The sequence below is a fragment of the Nicotiana tomentosiformis genome, chromosome 5, assembly GCF_000390325.3.
Source record: "Nicotiana tomentosiformis chromosome 5, ASM39032v3, whole genome shotgun sequence".
NCBI classification, from domain to species: domain Eukaryota; kingdom Viridiplantae; phylum Streptophyta; class Magnoliopsida; order Solanales; family Solanaceae; genus Nicotiana; species Nicotiana tomentosiformis.
Genome location: NC_090816.1, coordinates 65,940,635 through 65,968,420, shown reverse-complemented (window position 1 = coordinate 65,968,420; position 27,786 = coordinate 65,940,635). Strand labels below are relative to the sequence as shown.

Genomic DNA, 27,786 nt, shown 5'->3' with positions numbered 1-27,786 from the left:
AGACCAGTCTCCCTCATCTCCATTTCCTCTCTCTTTTCTCTCATCTCCATCAACCATCAATCTCAGAACCCTTGCACAAATTTGTGTAATGTCACTTGAAAACACTATGAATCATCTCTTCTGTCTCTCTATTCGCGAATCCAGCATGCTATTTTCCTCTTTCAATCACTGGAATTGAAATGCCCAGTTCTAAAACCCTAAGCTCAAACCCCATTAATCTGATTCCTTCCATGTTCTTTCAAATCAAACATGCAGAGCACTCATCTTGTCCCTGGGCTATGAAGCCTATTGTTTTCTTTCCATTTCACCGATGAAATTTCAAAATCCCTAATTATGAAATCACATATCAAAATGTGAAACTTCAAATTTATGAATTTCCTTCATGTTCTGTTGAATCGGAGCATGCATGTGCACGTTTCAGAGCCTCATCATGATTATTCGAAGTCCAGAGATCAAATGCAATGACCTCTGGACATTGGAGCTTTAACCGATGGGTTTTACCTTTAACGGTCAGCTTTTTCACTCAGGTAACTTGTTCACCATTTTTTCCCTCTGTCTCTCAGATTTTCACTTGATTTTGCTATCATCATCAATCTTTCATCACTTTTCACTCACAATTTTGAATCCGATTGAAACCCTAGAGCCTTAATGGCACTAGAAAAGGGGGCTTTTAATGTTCTCACCTAACACCACCTACACAATCATCTACCACAACCTAGAATTACTAATTAGATGAAAGAACAATCATCTAAGATCAATTCTGAGATTAAGAAACCTAGGTTTTCTTAGTGATTTCCCTTTTTCGTTTCTGTACTTTCGATGCTTCGAGCTTGAAGTTTTGGGGTCTTAAGCAACAAAGAGATATCCTTGTTTGGTCTGCTGCCCTAGAAAAGGACAGTAGACCTCTAGCTTTTCTCTTATGTTCGTCTTATCTGAACATTATAAACATGCTTGTTGTCTTTTGAGAACTATAGTCATTTATGATGCCTTATAACCAATATAGAAATGTTATTTTTTTGTTTATGATGAGATGTTTCCCACTTATGATTGCTTGTCATGTTTCTGAATCTTTAATCAATGTTGATCAAGCTGTTATGTGATCTCAAATGACTTTCATTTCTGAGTCTAAATAGTCTACATGATTAATTTCCCTTAATGTGCTTTAAATGACTGCTCATCTTTATCTTAACTTCATAGTTTTTTTTCAGTGCTGATTCTATTGTAATCTTTGCCTCTACATATTGTTTCCCTGCCTTTTGTTTATCTTGTGGTTAAGTTTATTATTTGATAATCCTAATTGAGATCACTTGAAAAGTTCATAAGTTCATATCATCTACCATTTAACTGTGGTATGAAAAATCTAAGTGTTTAGATACTTTCCTTCTCTATACCTGTATCTGCTAACTCCGAGGGCAACTTTTGGGCTATCACTATGACAGTCTCATGATTGTGTCTAATTATTGGGTTCTTCTGTATGAAAAAGTATTGTTAAGCTGAACTTAGTTGTCTCATGTTTAGGTAAAACCTTCAATTACATTTTAAGTCAAAATCTATATGATGTAGTGCTTTTCTATTTTTAATCTCTTTAATGTTACTGCTTGACTTTGTAAAGCTTACATTCAGTTGTCAATAAGATATCTTCCATAAAAGTAGAACCCGATCATTCTTGTTGTAGCCAAAATGATAATTTTAAGCTGAGTATGACTACTTCAGGTTCAGATGCTAACTTTAGCCTATACACTTGAGTTAAACCTATTTAGCATAATTATATTTTTCACTTTTTTGGATTCCTTGGAATGTCTTTTTCCTGTTCCTGGTTGTATCAAAATGCCAGTATGTCGAGATATCTTATCTGTCTCTCCAGGAAAATGGATATCTCCAGAAAAGATTTTAAGTTCAATTTTTTTTTCTCTCCACCCGGACCAACCCACCGACTCGGCTTCTTAGATTTAAGGTGATTTGTGTATCTACCCCAATGATACTATTGTTCCGTACCATTATGGAAGAAGATCCGGGCAAGATATGCACCTCTTCAGGAATGAAAAAAAATCGATCTACTTTCATTTGGTACTCTGGACTATGCCTATGGGTAAAAACTCGTGGTGTACTCCTGTGTATTATGTCTAGATCGATAAGGAAAAAGAGCTGGCCCGGCCAAGCAGAGAGGGTATAGCCTGGTTAGAGGACGCGGTGGTTGCTTTGCAGATTTACCATGAGATCCTGCCACATTACCTTGTGACCACTTCAATGCACCGTCAAGTAGTCCTAAGATCCATTGACTACATGTTGCCACATGCTGAAGACGATGACCGGGTAGTGGAGTGCATCCAAATAGAGTCTAGTACAGAGCCATAACAAGATCCAGCGGAGGAGCCAAAATTCAACGATGATGAGGTGGAGTTTAAGGAAGACCCGGAGGAGGATCCAAAAGAGGAGCCGGAAGAAGAGGAGGATGTGGGAAATGACTCAGGGGGTGGTTATTAGAGTTGGTTGATTTCCCCTTTCTTTCCCACTTTATACCTTTATCCCCAGTTCTCTCTTTACTTTCCAAAAGGGCGAGTTGTCCAAGCCCATGCAATTATGTGAAACAATGATGTAATCTTTGTTCCCACTTGTATCCGTCTAAATTATCAATGAAAACAAATTGCTTCGGATCTAAATGTGTCAAGTCTAAATGTTTGTCAAATATCTGTAATTTAGGCCTACCTCCAGCAATGAGAGGTCCCTATGAATTCTAGGAAACACGCTAGCTGTAATGCATGAATTAATTGCTCTATGTGATTTCCTGCTTGTATAAATGAAGAAAGTGACTCTTGTTCCTTTTTCTTTTCTTTCTTCTTATTTTTCTTTTGCTTTATTATTACCCCTAAAAAGAATGTAAGTTGGTTTGTGTCGACCAAAACTGGTGGAACCACCATACAATCTAAGGTCAAAAGGAAAGATGTCAACCGCAGAAAACCCAACTGAACATGCTCTGGTCATAGCCGACATCTCAGGGCGATCGGGGGAAAAAGACGACACCAGGAATGATGAACACGTGGCCAGGATGGACTAGGAAATGGAGTCTCTAAGGGAAGATGTATAGCATATCAGGGAACTAGCGCACCTGGTTGTGACAACACTCCCTCAACCACCTAGATTCCCTTCTTTTGATTCACTCCCTGACCACTTTCCGTCCACTTCACACCAAAACAACAACACCCCAACATCAGCTCCTACCACTCAAGGCATACCTCCGGTGACACCAGCTAACCCACCAAATCCCCCTATCCACATTCCTTACGTACCATAGTACATTCAGATACCACAAAACCCGCCTATTACTACCAATGCAACTCATATCCCTCCTCGTGAGGGATTCACTTTTACTACCAACCAGCACATACCTATGGCACATGCCGCCACCCATGAGCGGTACGTTCCCCCTGTATATGCCATTTCTGAACCTACCTTTACATCCCATGTCACGACTAGGGTGCCTTATGAGATTGACCAATACACGAAGATGGAGAGGGAGGCCAGGCGTAAGGAAGAAGAGTTAGTATCTAAGCAGTTGCAAATCTTGAGAAAGCAAATGAAGAGTCTCTAAATGGCCCGAGGAAGTGAAAGTTTGGACTACGAGGATCTGTGTATTCATCCGGATGTAGATATGCCAACAGGGTATAAACCCTCAAAGGTTGATATCTTCGATGGGGAGGAATGAGAAGCTAAGGATGAAGTTATTTATAAGAAGTTTGACAGGAGAAGCACTCACCTGGTACACTTGACATGATCCGCGAAATAGGAGAACTTGGCAAGATATGGCGGAGGACTTCATGAATCATTTTTGATTCAACACAGAGATCACTCCCGATAGGTTCGCATTGGTAAACCTGCAGAAATAACCATCCGAGTCATTCCAAGAATATGCATGTCGGTGGAGGTCAGAGGCTGCCAGGGCGCAACCTCCGTTGGACGACAGTGAATTAACCAAGTATTTCATCAGAGCCCAGGAAGGGATATACTTCAAAAAGATGATGGGAATGATAGGATATAAATTCCCCGAGCTGGTCAAGATGGGAGATTTCTTAGAAGAGGGCATAAAATCAGGTAAAGTACAATCCATGACAGCATTGCAAGCGGACAACAAGGCTATCCAATTAGGGTCAATCGGTAGCGGAAAGAAGAAGAAAGAGGATGTCTCAGTAGTCGTCCCTTACTACCAACCCAACTCACATCACGGAAGCACTTCTTATTCCCCAAACAATCATTTACCTCCACCCACTTATGCTCCAGTCTATAACACCCAGCCATATTACCACCCTCAACCACAATACAACCCTCCTCAAGCCAATAACAACCAAAACACACAACGACCATATGCTCATGTCCAAACCACTACTCACCAAAATTGACTTGCTTATGCACCACACTCTCGTCCCAACTTGAAGAGAGGGGTCCTAGAAATTATACCCCGATTGCTGAGCCTCTAGCCCAATTGTTTGAGAGATTGAGAAGAGTAGGATTGATACATCTGGTTGAAGGAAGGGTTCCTGAATACCCCTCCAAGTATTTTGATGCTACTAAAAGATGCGTGTACCATTCTAATGTACCTGAACATGATACTGAAGATTGTTTTAAGCTAAAAAATGAGATTGAAATGCTGATCAAGAGCGAACCATTCAGTGCACTCTGGCACCGCCCAATGTGAATTGCAATCCACTACCAAATCACCAAAACCAGGGAGTTAACATGATCACATTGGAAGAAGAGTATGACCTAAAGGGAACGATTATCATTATAGGAAATGCAGAAGCTGACAGGATCCCTCCTCAAAGGGCTCCAATGATTACAGTACAAGTGAGACCTACAATGACTGTTCAAACTTAGCAACGACAACCTGCCATTACTACAAAAGATGAGGAAGGTTGGGAATACAAAACCGTCCCATGAACGTACCAGCAAAAGGGAAAGGCCAAAATCACAGACTCTGCCGCAACCCATGGTATGACTAGGTTTGGGAGATGCTATGCTCATGAAGATGTCAATCGAGGGAATCGGGGAAGAACAAATTCAAAGAAGGAACATAACAGACCTAGAAGCCGCCGAGTTTTGGAAGAGAATGTCAGGCAAAAAGTATTCTATGGAAAAGTAGCTGAAGAAAACTCCAGCAGAGATATCAATTATGGATCTATTATTGAGTTTCGACAGTCATAAGGATGCCCTGTTGAAAGTACTAAGTGGGGTAAGTGTACCAAGTAACACCACTAGTGAAGTGTTGGCCACGACAATTGGAAAAATGGTCGAAGCAAACATGATCACTTTCAGAAGAGACGAATTTCCTCTCAAAGGCGCCAGCCACAACGAGGCTCTTCATATCAGTGTCAAATGCGGGGACAAAGTGGTGTCCCAAATGTTGGTCGATGGAGGGTCAGGAGTCAACATTTGTCCACTCTCCACCCTACGAGAGTTAGGAATTCATTTGAGGGAAGTCAAGGAAAGTCACGTAAGGGTGAGAGCATTTGATGGTTTGCAAAAGGATGTTATTGGAGAAATTTATTTGGCCTTGCAGATCGGGCCGGTCGAATTCCCCATATTGTTTCAAGTAATGGACATCTCCTCTTCCTACAACTTGTGTTGGGCAAGCCCTGGTTACATATGGCAGGGTCTGTGCCATCCACTTTGTACCAATGCATGAAATTTGAGTGGGGATGTCAGGAGATCATGGTTCATGGCGAGTGGGGTCCCTCCGCTTATTTGGAGTATGCTGTTCTGTTCATTGAAGGGCTAGACGGAGTTGCTTTCCATGCAGTGGAAATCATGCAGACTACCGAGATGGAAGAGACTGAACAAAATTTGGGAATGCAACCACGGTATAGAACCAAGATGGCTATGAGGGAGATGATGAAATATAGATACAGGCCAGGAACAGGGCTGGGGGCCAGGTCGGACGGAATCACAGAGCCAATCGAACATAATAGGCAGAAAGGAAGGGAATGCATATGATATCAGCCTACGGAAGGGAAAGCTCATACCGTTAGTTCCGGGAAAAAGGTTTTTGTACCAGAGCATGTTGCAGGACTGGGACAGAGTTCAGTACCTGAAGATGATATCATCGACGGGATGGGAAAACTGTTCGTGAATATGATTGAAGAATGCTGTGAAGGGCTGACATCAAGACACCGACTATCAGGGATGCTGAACTAGTGGAAGAGCTACGGAATTGGACCGCCAGTCCATCTTTGGTTCTCCAGGAGTCTTGGTAGTATGGAACTTTAAAAGTTTTCTTTTGAAAAGCGCACGATCAATTGAGGCCTGCACCGTGTCTGTACCTTTTTGTCATTTGCCTCTTTTAAACGCTTAAAACGTTCCTCTTTTGATGAAATAAAAAGAATCATTTTCAAATATTGCAACTTTATTTACCGCTTTATTTATACTTAGCTTTTCTTTTCTGTAATCAAACTGCTAAAAACCCGCATTCCGTGATTATGACATGTAACAATACCGTCGAGCGCAACGACCCAGATTATGAAGAGTACGACGAGAGCATGATGCCCGACAATATCCCGCAGGAGATCGAGCAGTTGGAGAGTTAGAAAAATCCCAATCTCGAAGAAACGGAAGTGGTCAATCTTGGAAGTGAAGAAGATGTAAAAGAAACCAGAACCAGCATTCACCTAGAAGCCGAGCAGAAGGAAAAACTAATTAAGTACCTCCGACAGTACATCGAGGTGTTCTCATGGTCCTATGATGACATGCTGGATTAAGTACTAACATTGTCTCACATTGACTGCCCACCGATCCTACCAGACCGCCGGTCAAGCAGAAACCCAGAAAATTCAAACCTGATTTAAGTTTGAGGATAAAGGAAGAAGTGACCAAACAGATAAAAGCAAATTTAGTGAGGGTCACCAACTATCCAAGCTGGTTGGCAAACATTGTCCTAGTACCCAAGAGAGACGTAAAGATCAGAATATATGTTGACTACCGAGATCTTAACAAAGCTAGTCCAAAGGACGATTTCCCGCTACAAAATATCCATATCCTCGTCGACAACTACGCGAAGTATGAATTGCAGTCGTTTGTGGATTGTTTTGCTGGGTACCATCAAATCTTGATGCACGAAGAATATGCAGAGAAGACAGCCTTCACCACACCTTGGGGAGTTTATTATTTTAGAGTCATGTTGTTCGGTATCAAGAACGTCGACATCACCTACATGAGGGCTAAGACGACCCTCTTTCATGACATGATTCATAAGGAGATTGAAGTGTATGTGGGTGATGTCATCATAAAGTCTTGAAAGAGTTCGGAGCACTTGGACGACTTGAGGAAATTTTTTGAACGCCTGCGAAGGTATTGTTTGAAGTTAAACCCAGCAAAGTACACGTTCGAAGTCCCCATTGGAAAGCTGTTAGGCTTCATTGTAAGTAGGAAGGGGATAGAATTGGACCCATCAAAAAATCAAGGCCATTCACGAATTACCACCACCAAAGACAAGAAAGATTTCATGAGTTTCCTGGGTAGATTGAATTACATCGGTTGCTTCATAGCCCAGTCCACGGTAATCTATGAACCCATTTTCAAATTGTTGAAAAATGATGTTGCCACAAAATGGACAAAAGAGTGCCAGAAAGACTTCGACAGAATCAAGGAGTATGTCTCAAATCCACCAGTGCTGATTCCCCCGAACCCGGGAAGCCATTATTGCTCTACTTGTCAGTCTTTGATAATGCCTTTGGTTGTGTGTTGGGATAGAATGATGAAAATGGGAGAAAGGAGCAGGCCATCTACTACTTAAGTAAGAAGTTCACGCCATGCGAGACCAAGTATACTCTGATAGAACGCACTTATTGTGCCCTAACTTGGATTGACCAGAAACTAAGGCATTACATGTCATCCTACACTACACATCTAATATCTCGGCTCGACCCTCTCAAGTACATCTTCCATAAGCCGATGTCTACCGGAAAGCTAGCTAAATGGCAAATTCTCCTTAGTGAATTTCACATTGTGTACATAACTCAAAAGGCTATCAAATGACAAGCTTTAGCCGACCACTTCGTATAGAATCCGGTGGGTGGGGATTATGAGCCACTCACTATGTATTTTCCCGATGAAGAAGTGTTATTTGCTGGAGAAGATACTGCATAATCGTACCCTATGTAGAGAATGTTTTTCGATGGAGCAGCAAACTTCAAAGGAGTCGGAATTGGGGCAGTCCTGATTTCGGAATCTAGACAGCATTATCCAGCATCGGCAAAGATAAGATTCCCTTGTACCAATAATATGGCTGAATACGAAGCATGCATCCTTGGGATCAAAATAGCAGTCGACATGAACGTTAAAGAACTTTTGGTCATAGGAGATTCCGATATGTTGATACACCAAGTCCAAGGGGAATGGTCCACCAAGAATGTCAAGATACTTCTATACCTACACTGCGTAAAGGAGCTATGCAAGAAGTTCACAAAGATTGAGTTTAAGTACGTCCCCAGGATTCAGAACGAGTTCACCAACGCCCTTGCAACCCTATCATCTATGATTCAGCATCCAGACAAGAACTACATCGACCCTATCGAGGTAGAGATCAGAGATCAACATGTCTATTGCTTCCATGTAGATGAAGAATAAGATGGTAAACCATGGTATCATGATATCAAGAAATTCCTTGCAACCAGAGAATACCCAAAGAATACTACTAATGGCCAAAAGCGAGCCCTCAAGAGGTTGGCAAATCATTCTTTCCTCAACGGGGAAGTCCTGTATAGGAGGACCCCAGACTTAGGTTTGTTGAGATGTGAAGACGCCACTAATGTAGCCAGATTATTAGAGGAAATACATGTAGGAACATGCGGACCCCACATGAACGGGTACACATTAGCCAAGAAGACCTTGAGAGCTGGATACTTTTGGATGACTATGGAAAGTGACAGTATCCACTACATACAGAAGTGTCACTAGTGCCAGATTCACGGGGATTTCATCCGGGTTCCGCCGAATGTGTTAAACGTAATGGGTTCACCTTGGCCGTTAGCCGCTTGGGGCATGGACGTGATTGGACCTATAGAGCCTGCCGCATCAAACTAACATCGTTTCATCTTGGTAACTATCAACTATTTCACCAAATGGGTGGAGGCATCTACTTACAAGGCCGTCACGAAGAAGGTAGTGGCAGATTTCGTCGGAAATAACATCATCTGCAGATTTGGGATACCGAAATCTATCATCACTGACAATGCTGCTAAACTCAACAAAGATCTCATGAGAGAAATATGCAAGAAGTTTAGAATCATCCACCGTAATTCCACAGCCTACAGACCACAAAAGAATGGGGTAGTCGAGGCAGCCAACAAGAATATCAAGAGAATTCTACGGAAGATAGTGGACAATCACAAACAATGGCACGAGAAACTACCTTTCTCTTTAGTGGGTTATCGGACTACCATGAGAACATCCACTGGGGCAATGTCGTACATGTTGGTATACGACACTAAAGCTGTGATACCCGTAGAGGTTGAGATACCGTCTTTAAGGGTCACTCAAGAGGCAAAATTAGACGATGCAAAGTGGATACAGATTAGACAGGAACAACTCATGCTCACTGATGAGAAAAGAATGGATGTAGTATGTCATGGCCAGCTATATCAGAACAGGATGGCCAGTGCATTTAACAAGAGAGTGAAGCCTCGCCAGTTTGCACCGGGGCAGTTGGTCTTGAAGAAAATCTTTCCCCATCAAGAAGAAGCCAAAGGAAAGTTCGCACCAAACTGGCAAGGTCCTTACGTGGTTCACCGACCACTGTCAGGTGGAGCTCTAATCTTGGCAAAAATGGATGAAAGAATCAACACAAAGCCTATCAACTCAGACGCAATCAAGAGATACTTTGTCTGAAGACAAATAGAGTTAGGTTTTTGATGTAACAGAACTACGTTCAACCTGACTTCCCACGGAGGGATACATAGGCAACCCACGTAGGGTTCAGTTTCTCTCCAACTTTATCTTGTAATAGGAAAACCAAATATCACTTTTGTATGTTACTCAGGAACTACGCCGACTTGATTTCCTCAGAAAGGAATACGCAGGCAATCCTCATCAGATTCAGTTGTCTTTTGTAATTGAACTACGTTCTGGCCTGATTCCATTTGGATATGTAGGTTGTCTAAGTCCGACTCGGCCATTTTCATTCTTAATCTCATCATTTTGCATCTGTTGTAATCGAACTACGCTTTGACCTGATTCTATTTGGATACGTAGGCTGCCTGAATCAGGCTCAGTCATCTTCATCATATTTCATAACCCACGAACTACATTCAGACCTGATTCCGTTTTGGATACGTAGTCAACCTGAAAGGGTTCGGTCATAACCTTAGGAAAAGCCTTGTAATGCATTAGTTCAAATTAGGATGCAGTCGTGACAGCAAGCTACCGCATTGTCAGAAACATCACAGAAGATCGACATTAACAGGACAAAGTTTCAAGAACATACGCTTACGCGTGGAAAACCTTTCACAACATGTCATAATACGAAACGACGACATTTGCCTTAAAAACAAAGTATTTTCAAAATGATTTCTAAAAAATGTATATATAATAATTTGTTCCATCTACCAAACTTCGCGGTGTAATCATGTCAAAGGCTGGGGCAAACCAACACTGTTGTCAACACAAACCAACTTTCCCATCCACACTAAGAAATTTTCTTTAAGTGTAGGATCAATAGGGAGCAAGGAAGCACTAAGACCACACTAGGGCAAATGACGGACCCGCCAGCTGCCTAAGATAATCTCTCATACTTCTTTACTCGAATTTTTCTGGTACAACTAAGGCTAATATTTGAATCCTTTGCAGGTACCTCAGAATCAGAGAGTTGATACAAAAAAACATGTACATAGCAAATCGCCTGCTCAAACGACTAGAGTACCTTGTACAGAACGGACCGTTGGCTTCACCAATTGAAGTCATGTATATAGCAAACCGCATGATCAACTAATCGGAGCACCCTGTACAAACGAGCCACCGGCTTCACCAATTGATGTCCTGTATATAGAAAACCATCAGCTCAATCAATTGGAGCACCCTGTACAAATCGAATGTCGGCTTCGCCAATCGAAGCCTTGTATATAGCAAACTGCAAACTTCACCGACAAAAGCAATTCACATCACCGCCCCGTCACAATGGATGCCAAAATAGATAGTCGCAAACATCGTCACAGATGTTGTGCCCATCGACGACCACAATTTAGCTTCGCAGTCAAGAGTATCTCTTGGGCATGCTTTTATTTCATTTGCTATTACTTTAAATGTTTTAACGTTTTTGTCATGTGGCTTCAGGCATGATTATGGTTTAGTCAATCACTCCCAAGTAGAGATTACTTTATATTTCAGTACAAAGCTCTCCCAACAAACGGAGACATTTTTCAATGCAAAGCTCTCCCAACAAGCGAAGACGCACTCTACCGATCAAGCTCTCCCAACAAGCGGAGATAATTTTCAAATGCTCCGACAGCTGCAAAAAGGTACACAATCCGACTAAAAAATCGAGTCAAGATCAAGTATCCTATCATCTCGATCCTAAATAACGGCTCGCCGGCAGCCATGCATCATCATTCATGCATCATGTATATCACATCATAATATATTCTGCATTACAATGTATTGTATGCGTGTAATTCATTTGTTTTGCAGGAACAAACACCTCAATGTGGAACTTTTCTTAGTAGCAAACCAAACTACAATGTTATGAGGGACATTCAACCCATTAGCGGTCCAAGGATCCAAGTTCAAGACGATAAGTAAAACTCAAAAATCCTTCAAATCAAGCCACAAAATTCAAGCTATCATGAGTGCCCAATCCTCCATCTCGATGTATCGTCATAATACGATACTGGGGCAATTTCTATGAGTGTTGCTTCCCCAAAGTCTTCACTCCAGAACTACATAAGGCCTGATCCTCATTAAGCCCGAGGTATGTAAGCAATTCAAAATTTTTCCCAAAAATCTTCCTAAATTCTTCCTTAACTCAATCCTGCAATTCACAATCCTCATTCCTACAATACATGCCTGAAGTCAGGAAAAAATTGTCCTTGGTTCAATTTCTTTTTCCGAAAACTCTTTCACCATCTCCGGTCAAAGAAGGGCAGCTGTTGACGGCCAATTTTGACCCTCCTGTATTAAATTAATTTACTTATACTTAATAATTTATAATAAATATTTTGAAAGTGTTTTCTTGTAAAAAGAAATACATATTTTTACGAATTAATTAAGTATTAGTTTTAAAATTAATTGCGTAGTATTAACATTATATAATTACAAATATATTTACTATTTTAAGATTGTTAAAATAATTCTTATATATACAATACATAGGTTCTATAATTAATTTAATGAATTACTCTTTAATTTCTAGTTAATTAGACTATTATGTGAAATTCGAAATCAGTGTTGCAATTTAGAAAATAAAGTATTTTTATAAATAATTAATTAAAACAATTAGTAGTATATAAAGTAATTATAAGTTTTACCTTATTTATTGAAAATTGTTAAGTTTATTTAAATTAAATTCGAAAAGGGATTAAAAGACAAAAGGGCTATAATTGTAATTCTCAATCAAATGTAAAATGGCTTTTTCTTAAATTTATTTAAGCCCAATTATCAAGCCCAGTCCGAAATATACCCAGTCCAAACACCCCATATTCCACTGTGGCAATCCATGCCATCTCTTTTGCACCAATCATCGCGTGTCACATCACCTCTCTATAACACTCACACAAGAAACATAATGAATCTGAGCCGTCTGTTCCTCAAATCAACGGCTCACAATTGGTCTCCGCTTTCTCTTTAATTTAAACACCCAGAGATCTAATCTCAACCATCCGATCAAAGTAATCCAACGGGCACCGATTTTTTCCACTTAAATCATTTCTAAATTTCCAATTATTCAAATAATCGGAGCTGTTGATCAACAGATCCAACTGCTCCCATTCTATCTCTCGTCCTTAACCTAGAGACCAACCCCTATTCCCCCCAAAACCCTAACCATTCACTCAGAGACCAACCGTCCTCATTTCCCTTTCCTATCTCTTTTCTCTCATCTCTATCAACCATCAATCTTAGAAACCTTGCATAAGTTTGTACAAGGTCACTCGAAAACACTCCGACTCATCTCTTCTGTCTCTCTATCTACGAATCCAGCCTACTATTTTCCTCTTTCAATCACTGGAATTGAAGCACCCAGTTTTGAAACCCTAAGCTCAAACCCTATTAGTCTGATTCTTTTCTTGTTCTTTCAAATCAAACATACAGAACCCTCATCTTGTCCCTGGGCTATGAAGCCTATTGTTTTCTTTCCGTTTCATCGATGAAATTTCAAAAGCCCCAATTATGAAATCGCAGACCAAAATGTGAAACATCAAATCTCTAAATTTCCTTCATGTTTTGTTAAATCGGAGCATGCATGTGCATGTTTCAGAGCCTCATCATGATTATTCGAAGTACAGAGGTCAAATGCAATGACCTCTAGACATTGGAGCTTTGACCGATGGGTGTTTCCTTTAACGGTCAGCTTTTTTCACTCAGGTAACTTGTTCACCATTTTTTCCCTCTGTCTCTCAGATTTTCACTTGATTTTTCTATCATCATCAATCTTTCGTCATTTTTCACTCACAATTTTGAATCCGATTAAAACCCTAGAGCCTTAATGGCACTAGACAAGGGGGCTTTTAATGTTCTCACATAATAACACCTACACAATCATCTACCACAACCTAGAATCACTAATTAGATGAAACAACAATCATCTAAGATCAATTCTAAGATTAAGAAACCTAGGGTTTCTTAGTGATTTCCTTTTTTCGTTTCTAAGTACTTTCGATGATTCGAGCTTGAAGTTTTGGGGTCTTAAGCAACAAAGAGATATCCTTGTTTGGTCTGCTGCCCTAGAAAAGGTCAGTATACCTCTAAATTTTCTCTTTTGTTCGTCTTATCTGAACATTATAAACATGCTTGTTGTCTTTTGAGAACTATAGTCGTTTATGATGCTTATAACCAATATAGAAATGTTATTTTCTGTTTATGATAATATGTTGCCCACTTGTGATTACTTGTCATGTTTCTGAATCTTTAATCAATATTGATCAAGCTGCTATGTGACCTCAAATGACTTTCATTTTTGAGTCTAAATAGTCTACATGATTAATTTCCCTTAATTTGCTTTAAATAACTGCTCATGTTTATCTAAACTTCATAGTTTTTTTTCAGTGATGATTCTATTGTGATCTCTGCCTCTACATATTATTTCCCTGCCTTTTGTTTGTCTTGTGGTTAAGTTTATTATTTGATAATCCTAACTGAGATCACTTGAAAAGTTCATAAGTTCATATCATCTACCATTTAACTGTAGCATGAAAAATCTAAATGTTTAGATGCTTTCCTTCTCTATACCTATATCTTCTAACTCCGAGGGCAACTTTTGGGCTATCTCTATGATAGTCTCATGATTGTGTCTAATTATTGGTTGCTTTTGTATGAAACAGTCTTGTTAAGCTGAACTTAGTTGTCTCATGTTTAGGCAAAACCTTCGGTTACATGTTTAAGTCAAAATCTATATGATGTAGTGTTTTTCTATTTTTAATCTCTTTAATGTTGCTGCTTGACTTTGTAAAGCTTACATTCAGTTGTCAATAAGATATCTTCCATAAAGTAGGACCCAGTCATTCTTGTTGTAGCCAAAATGATAATTGTAAGTTGAGTATGACTACTTCAGGTTCAGATGCTAACTTTAGCCTATACACTTGAGTTAAACCTATTTAGTATAATTCTTCCCTTCCCGGCATTGCTGATTTGATTCTATAATAGGTAAAACTTACCCTGCCTTTGTAGGATCATTAAAGTATTCATGCATAGTTAATTTTAAATGCTGCATGTTTCCCTGTTTGGCTTCATGATTCCATGCTCTTGTTTTAAATTGTACTCAGTCCTCTCCTCATTGCCAATTTGAACTGAACCTGGTCTCAAAATCTTGTGAGAAGTTATTTGTTAATACTGTTTGAACATAATGGCTTGTGTAAGGTTAATACTATTATGAATGTGATCTTGTTGAGCCTCTTAGGGATTCCATATTCAAATCTATGAATCTGTAGTCATGTTAAGAATTTGATCATGTTTCTAATATCTCTGATAACTTCTATAAAAGTGGTTAGTTATAACCGTTTTGTTTGAACCTTTACTGATGTACTTTAAAAGTTCCAAGTAGTGTTACTGAATCATGCATATGCTAGTAGCAAGCTAATCAATTCATCATTAGTCTGCCAGGGCAGGAGTATCTCTATTTCTTGTGGTGTTGCATATATGAACTCTGTATACCTTACCTTCCCTTTGAATGTGTTTTCCCCTAATGTTTAGGCCTTTAACAACATGTTATAATGCTTTCTGTTTCTCTCTTATGTGTGCTCGAAGGTCAGACCTTCAGATTTACCTAATATGTAGATTGTTCATCTGGTGTTAGAAAATGTAGAATTTTTTTGTGTACCCTTATGTTATTCTGTTAAAAGGGAAAGTATACTTCTGTGGTAAGGGGTATTATGGTAGTTAGTTTACATTGAAAGGGTCTCATTGGCATTTAAATCCAGAGGGAAAAATAAGTCGTTATTTGTTAGGGGTATTTGGGAGTGGAGTTTAACTCTAGGTTAGGCTGCTCTCCCCGACACAAGCATTGCTTTGGGCCTTGAGTCCCTTGGGAACTTTGAAGTGTCAGGGGATTCAAAAGGGGCATTGACTTTGAGTAAAACTCTCTCCTTAGCCTTTAATTCATTGACACTTTTTGTTCTTTAAGAGTTTAGTGTTTAATGACAACGAAAGGTTTTCAATGTAAATTATTTGCTATGTATGACCACCACATTAGTATAATTTTTCATAGTGTTAGACTATTGATGCTTTAATATAATTGGTTCCTATCATCTGTTTATATATACATATTTCATACATGGTTGAATATGCTGAAAATATGGAGCATGTATCTAATGATTTTCTCTTTCTTTTGGACATATACATCCATTTGGGCATGCTGAGTTCCTAAGGAACTCAAACCCAATCCCAGCCTTATTGCATTTTTTTGGAGAAGTTCAAATCAGCTGTAGCCGCATCTCTTTACTGCTGGGCCTGCCTTCTTGAGGCCCAATTACTAGAGTTTAGTCCTCTTTCCCTTAGTTCCTTTATTATTGTCTATTGCTTCGTTAATCTAGTTTACTGCTTCATTACCTTTTATCTGCTACCTTGTTGATTTGTCGCATCTTGTTTGTCATGTATATAACACTCATATATTAGATTACATACTTTATTTTCATGCTTTAATATCATATGAAACATAGGCAAGCTTTAAATAATATAGGATTTAAAAGGAATTAGTTAGTAACTAATCCCCATTTCGCTAATTATAATCTGCTCATATCATTACTATGTTCTCGCTCACCTTTCCTTTTCTTAAAAGATTTTGAAGCCCAGAACTTAGTAAAAAAATAGCGGCCCATTTTCAAAAGGAAATCAGATCCGAATCATAATGCTAGAAAATCGACTCTTTCCAAAGATCAAAGTGCTGCTGCCCGACAAGAATTTCAAAACCATTTCTCAAAGTCAAAATTTAAGATTTCAGAATCTAAGTTATATTTAGGTTCACTTTCTTACAAAAACATTTTAGAATTACATGAATACCTATTCCATAAATCAACTATTTTCATAACTTAATCTCTTTTCACAAGCTTTATAAAAATATAGACCACTTACATACATATTTAAAAACTCTTTCAACATATCTCTAAACTCCTTTATAAATTCACATCCTTTTAAAGGTCTCACATTCCTTTTATTAATATCATGCTTTCCCTTAGATATACAGTAAGCTGTGCTCTTTAAAAGTAATTAAGCATAGTACAAATAACTGATCTCTTAAAATTAGTCTAAGTCCTATGGAGTTACCTCAGGTAGATTTTAAAGGGTGCCTAACACCTTCCCCTTAGAAGAACAAGAACCCTTACCCATAATCTCACCGGTTAGCAGACTAATAATGAATATGACTTGGTAATTAAATAGATACGCTAGTATACCTTTAAATATTAGGTGGCGGCTCTCTTTTATCAAGAACATAGAAATAACAAGTTGAATCTTATTTTGACTAGTGCAAAATAGGGTGCAACACCCAGCATATGCTGCGCTACCCTCCAAAAATGGGATGTAAACTAAGTGCCTTGATCCAAAATGATAGACACAGGCACACCACGCTGGAAAATAATCTCTCTAAGATAAATTCGAACCAACTACTCAGAAGTGTAGGAAGTCATGACCGGAATGAAATGTGTAGATTTGGTCAGTCTGTTCACAATGACCCACACAACATCAAATCTTCTCAAGGTCCGTCGCAACCCAACCACAAAATCCATAGTGATATACTCCCACTTGCACTCCAGTATATCTAACCTCTAAAGCAAACCATCCGATCTCTGATGCTCATACTTGACATGCTGATAGTTCAACATCGTGCAACATGCTCGATGATGTCCTTCTTCATCCTTCTCCACCAATAATGCTGCTTCAAATCATGATACATCTTCGTAGCACCTAGGTGGATAGAATACCGCGAACTATGAGCCTCCTCAAAGATCAATTCCTTCAAAATATCCACCTTCGGAACACAGATCCGACCCTGAAGCCTCAACACCCCATCATCACCAATAGTCACCTCCTTGACACCACCTCGCTGCACTGTGTCCTTAAGGACATGCAAGTGGGGATCATCATACTGGAATACCTTAATGCACTCAAACAAAGATGACTGCGACATAACACAAGTAAGTACCTTGATGGGCCCCGAGATATCCAACCTCACGAATCTGTTGGCCAAAGCCTGAACATCCTTAGCTAACAGTCTCTCAACAGCCGGAATAAATGCCAAACCCCCCATGCTCTACGCCTTTCTACTAAATGCGCTAGCTACTACACTGGCCTTCCCCAAATAATAAAGAATGGTGATATCATAGTCCTTTAGTAGCTCCAACGAACTCTGCTACTTTAAGTTCAAGTCTTTCTATTTGTACAGATACTATACACCTCACAATACATGCCATAGAGATAATGCCTCCAAATTTTGAGCGCGTGTACAATAGCATCTAGCTCTAAATCATGCAACAAATAGTTCTTCTCATAGGGCTTCAACTGGCACAATACATAGGAAATCACCCTGGCTTCCTGCATCAATACACATCCAAGACCAAAACCTCAAAGCATCATAATAGGTTGTATAAGATCCTGATCCTGAAGGCAAAACCAACATTAGAGCCGTAGTCAATGCTGTCTTGAGCTTCTGAAAGCTCTCCTCATAATCATCTGACAACCTGAACGGAGTGCCCTTCTGAGTCAGCTGAGTCAATGGGGCTGCAATAGATGAAAATCCCTCCACAAAGCAGTGATAATACCAAGCCAAGCCTAAGAAACTCCTGATCTCAATAACAGTAGAATGTTTAGACCAACTCTGAACTACCTCAATCTTCTTCATGTCCACCTTGATCCCATCACTAGATATCACGTGACTTAAGAATTCCACTGAGTCTATACATAACTCACACTTGGAGAACTTAGCATATAGCTTCTTCTCCCTCAAAATCTGGAGCATAGTCCTCAGATGCCACTCGTGCTCCTCAAAACTACGGGAGTACACCAAGATATCATCAATTAACACAATAACAAAGGAATCCAAATATGGCTGAAACACATTGTTCATCAAATGCATGAAGGCTGCTGGGGTATTAGTCAACCCAAAAGACATAACCAATAACTCATAGTGCCCGTAACGTGTCCTGAAAGCCGTCTTGGGAATGTCCGAAGCCCTGATCTTTAATTGGTGATACCCTGGCTCAAATCAATCTTCGAGAATACCCTAGCACCCTGTAGCTGGTCAAATAGATCATCAATGCAAGGAAATGGATACTTGTTCTTGATGGTAACCTTGTTCAACCGCCGATAGTCAATACACATCCTTATGGAACTATCTTTCTTCTTTAAAAACAACATATGTGCACCCCATAGTGATATACTAGGCCTAATGAACGCCTTGTCCAGCAACTCTTATAGCTGTTCTTTCAATTCCTTCAACTCTACTGGAGCCATGTGTTATGGTGGAATAAATATGGGCTGAATGCCCGACACCAAGTCAATATCAAAATCAGTATCCCTATCGGGTGGCATGCCCGGTAGGTCTACTAGAAACACATCTAGAAACTCCCTCACAATCAAAACTGACTCAACGGTAGGAGTATCAACACTAACGTCCCTCACAAAGGCTAAGTACGCCAAGCACCCCTTCTCAACCATCCCCTCATCCTTCAGAAATAAAACCACCATACTAGCAGTATACCTAAGAGAGCCTTTCCATTCCAACCTTGGCAACCCCGGCATAGCCAACGTCACGGTCTTAACGTGACAATCAAGAATAACATGATACAGAGATAACCAACGGGCCTGACCTCCGCCTTAGGGTGTCCCCTGACTGCCTAAGCTCCCTCTCTAGCTGGTGGGGCTGGTGGTGTAACAACTAGAACTGAAGTCACTACTTGAGAAACCTAATGTGTTGCGCCTCTACCACATTTAGGTCAATCCCTCTCGATGTTCCCTACTGACCCACACTCAAAACAACCTCAAACTGATAATGGATGCTGAATTTGAGGCTGCCTCTGATAACTCGAGTACCTACTAGAAGAACCCCGGGATGAAGGAGCACAGTAGGAGCTCGATGCTGGTAATGCACTGAATGATGACTAAGCTGGAGCACCACAAGCAGGTTGATAAGCTGAAGGATCTGTCCTACTAGGTTGGCTTCTCCTAGAATGATCCCTACCTCCAGACAAGGCACCACTTAAACTGCCAGAATACCGGGGCTTCTTGCCCCTCCCTACCATGGCCTCCCTGCTCTGACCTTGAATGTGCTTAATCCTGCTCTATATCCACAACATGAAGAAATGTAGTACCAGTCTCTACCTCACTGGCCATATCAATCTTGACACAGAAGTTCAACCCTTCAATGAACCTCCTCGCCTTTTAAACCTCGGTGGAGATAAAAAATGTTGCATGACGGGATAGATCAGTGAATCTAATCTCATACTCGGTCAGACTGATGCAACGCTACTAGAGGTGCTCGAACTGACCCCACATCTCCTCCCTCTGCATGAGCGGAATGAACTTCTTTAAGAAGAGATGTGAGAACTGACTCCAAGTGAGTGGAAGTGACCTTGCTGGCCTGCTATGCTCATATAAGTGCCACTACCTCTTGGCTAGCCCCTAAAGCTGAAAAGTAGTGAATGCGACCCCATTGGACTCCATTAAACCAAGATTCCCTAGAATCTTCTGACAACCATCTAAGAAATCATGTGCATCTGCCAAAGGATCGCAATCATAATGTGAAAGGCCCATCTTCCTGAACTGATCACACCTATTATGTTCCTCCTTAGACATATCGGCCTCCAGTACCGGCCAACAGCTACATGAGGATGTCCCCCAACCTGTTCCACCCATGGGGTCTAATACCCAGCCACAACCTGCTCAAGAGTGTGAGTAGCGGGAGTCTGTGCCCGTCCCCTAGTCTGAGAAGTAGTCGGTGCCACAAGAAGTATTTCGGTCTATGCTAGACCCTCCACAAGACCAACCAAAGGAACAGGGGCATCCTGAAGTATCGGGGAAGCAATAAACCCCTCCGGGACCTGAGCTGGTCCCACTGGCTCGCCCTAATAAAAAACATGCTCCTCCACCCGAGCTACTGGTGGCTCCACGGTGGCTGCCCTAGCAAGGGCTCTGACTGTAGCCTGAGGGGCTGGTGCCTGACTAACTACTCTCGATGAACGCATTCTCACCATCTACGAGAGAATAGAAAGACAAGGATTCAAACTTCGGATCAATAAGCCGCACGATAAGGAATGAAAGAAGTGTAGTTTTCTAACATTCTGTAGCCTCTCAGAGATAACTACAGACGTCTCCGTACCGTTCCACAAGACTCTACTATACATGCTCGTGACTCGTGAGACCTACACAACCTAGAGCTCTGATACCAACTTGTCAAGAGCCAAAATCCTACCTCAAGGCTGTGATGGCGCCTAAACAAACTTGCTAAGCAATCCAACTTGAAGATAACAAATAAAGTCCATTTTCATTATTTAACAAAGATATGTAATGATGAAAGATGAAAATAGTCTAAAAACAGTAATAATATCTGATAAAACCGCAAGCAAGGCCTAAACACGACAAATACAATACGCCCCTAAGACTAGGTATACTGTTAATTTCATATCCGAACAATATTGTATTTTGAGACATCCTTATATATTCAGTTCGAGCTCGCGACTCTATACTACCTAGTTCTAGGGAGATGTTTGAGTATTGCCATTTTAGCCGGTGTTAACTCTATCTTCGCTTTATTATCAAATTCTGCCTTATTATATCATGTTTTGCTAATTTAAATGATGTTAAGTGATCGGCTTACCTAATTTTAGAGACTAGGTACCATCACAACCCTTATGGTAGGATTTGAGTCGTGACCGGTACCGGGGAGTACGAAATAAAGATATGAAAACTCGAAGAAAAATATTACACTGCTGAAAAAGAAGTAGAGGCATTGAAGGAGAAACTGAACGAAGCCGAAGAAGAAAATAATCGATTACAAGAGAAATTTCTGTAGTTGAAGCAGAGAATAATAGGCGATAGCGACTACACAAACACGTGGATGCTTTAATTATATTGTTTATTTAAGTTTTAGATTTATGTATTATGTTGTATTCGTACTTTAATTTTGTGGTTCTTTTTTATGTATTTTAATGTATGCAATGTGTATTTTTTATTTATGGTTCTAAATTTTTATTAATCAATAATATTTAAAATTATAACAATATCACACATGGTCATACGTAAGAAAAGAAGAATAATCCTCATCCCTTTGCCGACCGACCACGCTATCAGGATCATCCTCATCCCTTTGCCTCTTTATATGAGGGTGCACTGTAGCATGATCGTCTGGAAGGCTAGCTGGATCAATAGAGGAGCCTGTTGGGCCAGAAGGAAGCTACAAAAAAATAAAGTGGTAATTAGTATATATATATATATATATATATATATATATATATATATATATATATATATATATATATATATATATATTATTATTACTATTATAGAAGCGGATAAGAGAGGAGCTTAGGGTCGTTTGAGGATATTTTGGTAAATTTTGGTGGTTTTCACTTGCTTACGCTGCGTTCGAGAGCTGGTCTTTGTATGGAACTAAGTGGACAACTATTTGCACAGAGAAGCACGTGTAGCTCTGCTAAAAACGTGGCAAGCAACCAGATTTTCTCACAGTACAGTGTTGATCGTTGTCGATTTTGTCTCTCGCTTTGCTTTGATCTGCTTGATGTTGTCTTTGTGGAACTCAATTTGAATAGCTATCTTATTTCCCACCTTTCTCAACGTACTCCTCCATTTTTCGCTCTACTCTCTCCCTGCTCGGTTTATGTGAGTTGCCTGTATAGTTATTAGGTGAATTATGTTTTCCTATTTTTGCCTTAATCTTCTCACCTTTTCTGCAGATCCTCTACATTTGCTATTCTTAATTTCTCAATTTTCGAAATCACTGTTGGATTAAAATTGTTTAAATCGGTTAAAGTAGTAAATGGGTGATTTTGGGAAGATGATTTATATTTATGTGCTTATTTTTTTAATATTACTGTTGGTTCCCTTTATCTGAAAATCTATCTTGGGAGAAGAATGTGAGCTCTCTTCTTTAAATAGGTAAATGTAAAGAGATGGCCATAAGGTGTTTGCTCATTTGTTTGAATGAATTATTCCACTGTGTACTGCGATTTTGAATCTATGCTACATGATGTTAAAAAAAAGAAAAAATTGGAGTACATTGGTTGAGACAAATTTAGTGGTGAATTTTCCATATGGTTGGAACTTGTTATCAAGGCAAAAGAATGCATATACGGTGGAATACTCGATAAATTTATTTTATCGGCCTATTATGTCTTAAAAGATTTTAATTATTTAACAAAAGTACAAAATAAGTACATAACTTCTTACTGCTTCGTCATAGAAAATGTTATTTGTCACGATCCAAAATGTACTAAAGGCCGTGATAGCACCTAACACCGCCGTTAGGCAAGACAACGGTGATTGATCAACTTAATTACTAATTTTAGTATTTTAAAATCATAATTTTCCTTAATTAAATAGTACGAAATTGAATTTACAGGGTAAATGATAATATTTATACAACTACAATAATGAACAACCCGTAAGAACCCTCAAAACCCAGTGTCACAAGTACATGAGCATTCTCTAAGGAGTACAATAATAATACAACATCTATCCAAAATATAAATAAGACAGGATAAAATAAATAGTACGATGGAGACTCGGTGGACTGCGATGCGTCGCCTGAGTTGCAGCTCACATAAAGTCTCCTCAACAGATGCGCCTACGCGCCAAGATGATCACCAAATGAACCTGTCAGATCCTGCACATTTAGTGCAGAAGTGCATCATGAGTACGTAAATCAACACGTAGCCAGTAAGTATCTAGCCTAACTCCGGAGAAGTAGTGACGAGAGGTCGACATCGACACTTACTAGAGGTCCAATAAAATAATATGATAATTCATAACAGATATGAAGTGCACATCAATAGTGGAGTATATCTGTAAATTTCATGATTTTCTAATTATTTCTTTTAAAGTATAAATTTCTCGATCTTCTATTCTACCTTAATAACTCAAAAAATACCAAGTGTCAATATCAAATAAATAAGGAATACCATAAAAATACCGGGCATCAATGGAAGGTTTATCTCGTGAATATTCGGACTACTAGCGATATAACGCACGATTCTGCCGAGGTCGTTTGGCTCGATCCAGAATAATGTGTACACTACCGAGGGTCGAGCGGCACGAACCATAGATGTATCTATTATACTGCTGAGGTGTTCGCGGCCCGCTTCACAATAAAGGAAGGAAGTTACCGAATTATGAGACATGTGTTTACAATACAGTACATGAGCACAGAACGAATATAATCTTTACTATTTCTCAAATAACTCGCCCACAACTCAAAATGTTAAGGCTCGACCTATTATACATATATTTATTGCTAAACCAAATTCAGTTATAACTTTAGTTAATTAATCCAGTAGAAAGAGTTCAAATAATTCAATTATTACATGATAAAGTCCTAAGTCTACCAGGACATAAACAAGCTTTAGCTACATACAGACTCTCGTCACCTCGTGCGTACGTAGTACCCACAACTAGTTGCACATAACAATAAATACCACCTAGGGGGTAGTTCCCCCCTCACAAGGTTAGACAGGAGACTTACCTCACTCCAAAGTTCCAAAATCGGCTCCAACACTTCTCTAATTCTTCAATTCAAGCCAAACGATCCGAAACTAGTCAAACAATGTGCAACTAAATCAAAATATACTCCAATGCTTATAATTAATCAATTCTTAACAACCCCTAACTCCGCTCTAAAAGTCAATAAAGTTAACTTTCCGGCCCACATGCCCGGATTATGAAATTGTTTGAAGATAAACATTACCCATAACATTACGAACTCAAATATATAATTTGTTCCTAATTCCATGTCCAAATTCGTGGTAAAAATCCAAAAATACCAATTTCTAGGTTTTCCACCAAAATCCCATAATTTCCACTAATTTTCATGTTTAAATCCTTGTAGAATCCATGTATTTAACTTACAGTAGGTAGAAATAACTTACCTTGCCATAGATGCCGAAAAATCTCCCCTTGAAGCTCTCCAAAAATAGCCCCAACTAAGTGAAAATGAAAGAAAATGGGCCGAATCCCGTATAAAACCAAGTCCTCTGCCCAGCGACCTTTCGCATCTGCGGTCCATTAGCCGCTTCTGCGGCTCTGCAGATGTGATGCTCCCCTTCGCTTCTGCGGCTTCCCTCGCTTCTGTGGATAAAAGGTCCGCTTTTGCGGACACGCTTCTGCGGCAACACTGCCGCTTCTGCGAAGCAGCCCTCCCTGTCACTTTCCGTTTCTGCTATCGATCCGCCGCAGGTGCGACTCCGCTTCTGCGGTCCACCTACCCGCTTCTGCGACCCCTGCCTCAGTCATGCCTGGCTTCTTCTGCGAAGCCCATCTTGCTTCTACGAGCTCGCACATGCAAGCAAAATTCCGCAGGTGTGATTGCGCCAGAAGGCAGAATTCTAGCAATTGCTTCAAGTCCAAATTTGATCCGTTAACCATTCGGAATCCACCCGAGGCCCCTGGGATCTTGACCAATTATACCAACACATCCCAAAACATATTACGAATTTAGTTGAGGCCTCAAATCACGCCAAACAATATCAAAACTATGAATCGACGATCGAAATCCTTTTTTAAACTTTCGAACTTTCAAACTTCGACGAACGCTTCCGATTCATATCAAAACAATCCGCAATGACGCCAAACTTTGTGCACAAGTCATAAATCACAATACGAACCTATTCCAAGGCTCAGAATCCCGAACGGACATCGATAAAACCATAGCCCACTTCTAACCCAACTTAGGAAATTCTTAAACCTTCAAAATGCCAACCTTCCATAATAAGCGCCGAAATGCTCTCGGGCCACCCGGTACTCAATCTGAACATACGCCCAAGTCTGAAATCATTATACGAACCTATTGGAACCTTCAAATCCCGATTCCGAGGTCGTTTACTCAAAAGTCACACCTTATAATTCTTCCAACTTTAAACTTCCAAAATTAGAATTTTCTTTCGAAATCAACTCCGAACTTCCCAAAGTTCAACTCCGACCACACATACAATTCATAATACCTAAAGTGAAGCTACTCAAGGCCTCAAACTGCTGAATGACCCGCTATATCTCAAAACGACCGGTCTGGTCGTTACATTATTGGACAAGAATTGCACTCAAATATAAACTATTGGATCGTAACTTAATTTATTACTATAAAATGAGCAATTTATCATGCACTTGTTAGCCAATTTACCCAGCATAATACTGTGTTTATTATGGGCTATTAGGTAGACGTAAAAATTTAGAATATATATCACTTTTTATACAAAAGAAAAATTAAAACTCAAAAGTTGTTTCACTGCCTTTGTTAACTAGCTTCTTTGTCTGGATTTGTTATTTGATATTCCGAGCTTTTGGAAAATGGATATGCACCGGTTTTTGATGTTTGTATGCCTTAGAAATGATTGTTTGCTTCATCTGTGAATTCAACACAAGCCAATAACAAGTAGCTCACATTCTGCTTATGTGATGTATTCCCCATATATCAAGTATGTTAGTGGACTATATTATTTCTCACAAATTGATGAGCTAAAAAATTACTTTCCTAATGAGCAGATTGTAAAAGGATGAATAAAATAACATATCATCACTTATGAAGGATTGTTGAGGAGATTAATTTGAAGTATATGACAAAACGAGTTGCTAAATATTTTTCATAGAGTATCAAGTGTTTTAGAAAGTGCAAGAAATGCCGTGTATACCATATTTGTTTATAGTATTATTGATAAACTTTGTCTTGATTACTATTTTCAGTTTACATGTTTCATGCTTCAAAGATCCACTTCTTTGACAAGCTAGGTATCACTAGTACATATATAGCCTGGGCATACCCTCACTAGTGTGTGTGTGTGTGTGTGTATATATATTGTGTATATATATATATATATATATATATATATATATATATATATATATATATATATATATATATATATATATATATACACACAATATATACACACACACACACACACACATAAGCATATTAGTTATAATTGACTAATATTTAAAGTAAAATAAATTAATAATAATGTTAATACATTCAAACCTGCATCTCAGTGGCCAGGAACACTGGCTCATCGATAGGAAGTTTGAGGGGAACTCCGAGGTGGACTGGACTAGATAAAGGCTGTGAAATCTCCACCGGAGGTGATGTCTCCTTCATTACATGATGAAAAATAATTATCTTTTTGCTAAACAATAATACTACAATAGCGATATTTTAAAGGTCGATAGGAAAAGGTACTAACATGATCAGAACCGTAGCTCAAACGTCTGTTGCTGTGCACATATTGCATAGGAGGACCTCCTTCGGTGTGATTGGATGCTGCTTCGCATCCCTTGATGTGCCTGGAACATCATCAGGAGAGTGTAAATCCAATCATATGATAGAATTTAGGCGCCCCGCAATTGATAAAGTAGACGGCTGGCTAAACTGTGAAGTCTTCGGCAACAACAATTTTAATGTAGGCATATCATCACCAGCATCGTGTGCCTCACCCTGGTCACCTGGAATATCCTCTGCAATATCCTCCAGAGGTGCCTCAATGCCCCCTCGCTGGACACCCTATTTGCGCCGACCACCCCGACCACGCGGGCCACCCTGTCCTCTCTGGCCATACCTGGTACGTCTACCAAGTGCTGGGGGAACGTCAGAGCCATGATGGTAATCCTATGGCGGTACATACGCATGATCAAAACCTAATTGCGCATCTTCTCGTGCAGCTACCAATGTGGCAATAGCAAGCGTAGAAACATGACGAGCCCAATGGTGCAGTAGTGTGCCGCTTCGTCGGATAACTGCTGAATACAGTGTAAGCCAATAGCCTACATAGGATGTACCATATTAATTAAAAAATTAAGTAATTCTAACATTAACATAAGTATATCAAATAATGTACCAGTGCCTCGTGCCTCCCGACATATGGAATGTATTGACGACCCTCCCGATGA

At 39.7% G+C, this 27,786-nt stretch overlaps 3 protein-coding genes across 3 annotated transcripts; 2 read left to right on the top strand and 1 right to left on the bottom strand.

Annotated features, from left to right (window-relative positions):
* The first annotated feature begins 8,151 nt into the window (after positions 1 to 8,151).
* LOC138892501 (uncharacterized) lies at positions 8,152 to 8,613 on the top strand. The gene has a single exon (XM_070176223.1). The coding sequence runs from the start codon at positions 8,152 to 8,154 to the stop codon at positions 8,611 to 8,613; it is 462 nt and encodes a 153-aa protein (XP_070032324.1).
* Positions 8,614 to 8,994: 381 nt separating this feature from the next.
* Positions 8,995 to 11,778, top strand: LOC138892500 (uncharacterized). Its single transcript, XM_070176222.1, has 4 exons — positions 8,995 to 9,033; positions 9,118 to 9,804; positions 9,992 to 10,132; positions 11,668 to 11,778. The coding sequence occupies exons 1-4, from the start codon at positions 8,995 to 8,997 to the stop codon at positions 11,776 to 11,778; spliced, it is 978 nt and encodes a 325-aa protein (XP_070032323.1).
* Positions 11,779 to 17,500: 5,722 nt separating this feature from the next.
* On the bottom strand, positions 17,501 to 17,932 carry LOC138892499 (uncharacterized). Its single transcript, XM_070176220.1, has one exon. It carries the CDS (start codon positions 17,930 to 17,932, stop codon positions 17,501 to 17,503), a length of 432 nt encoding a protein of 143 aa, XP_070032321.1.
* Between the last annotated feature and the right edge of the window lie 9,854 nt (positions 17,933 to 27,786).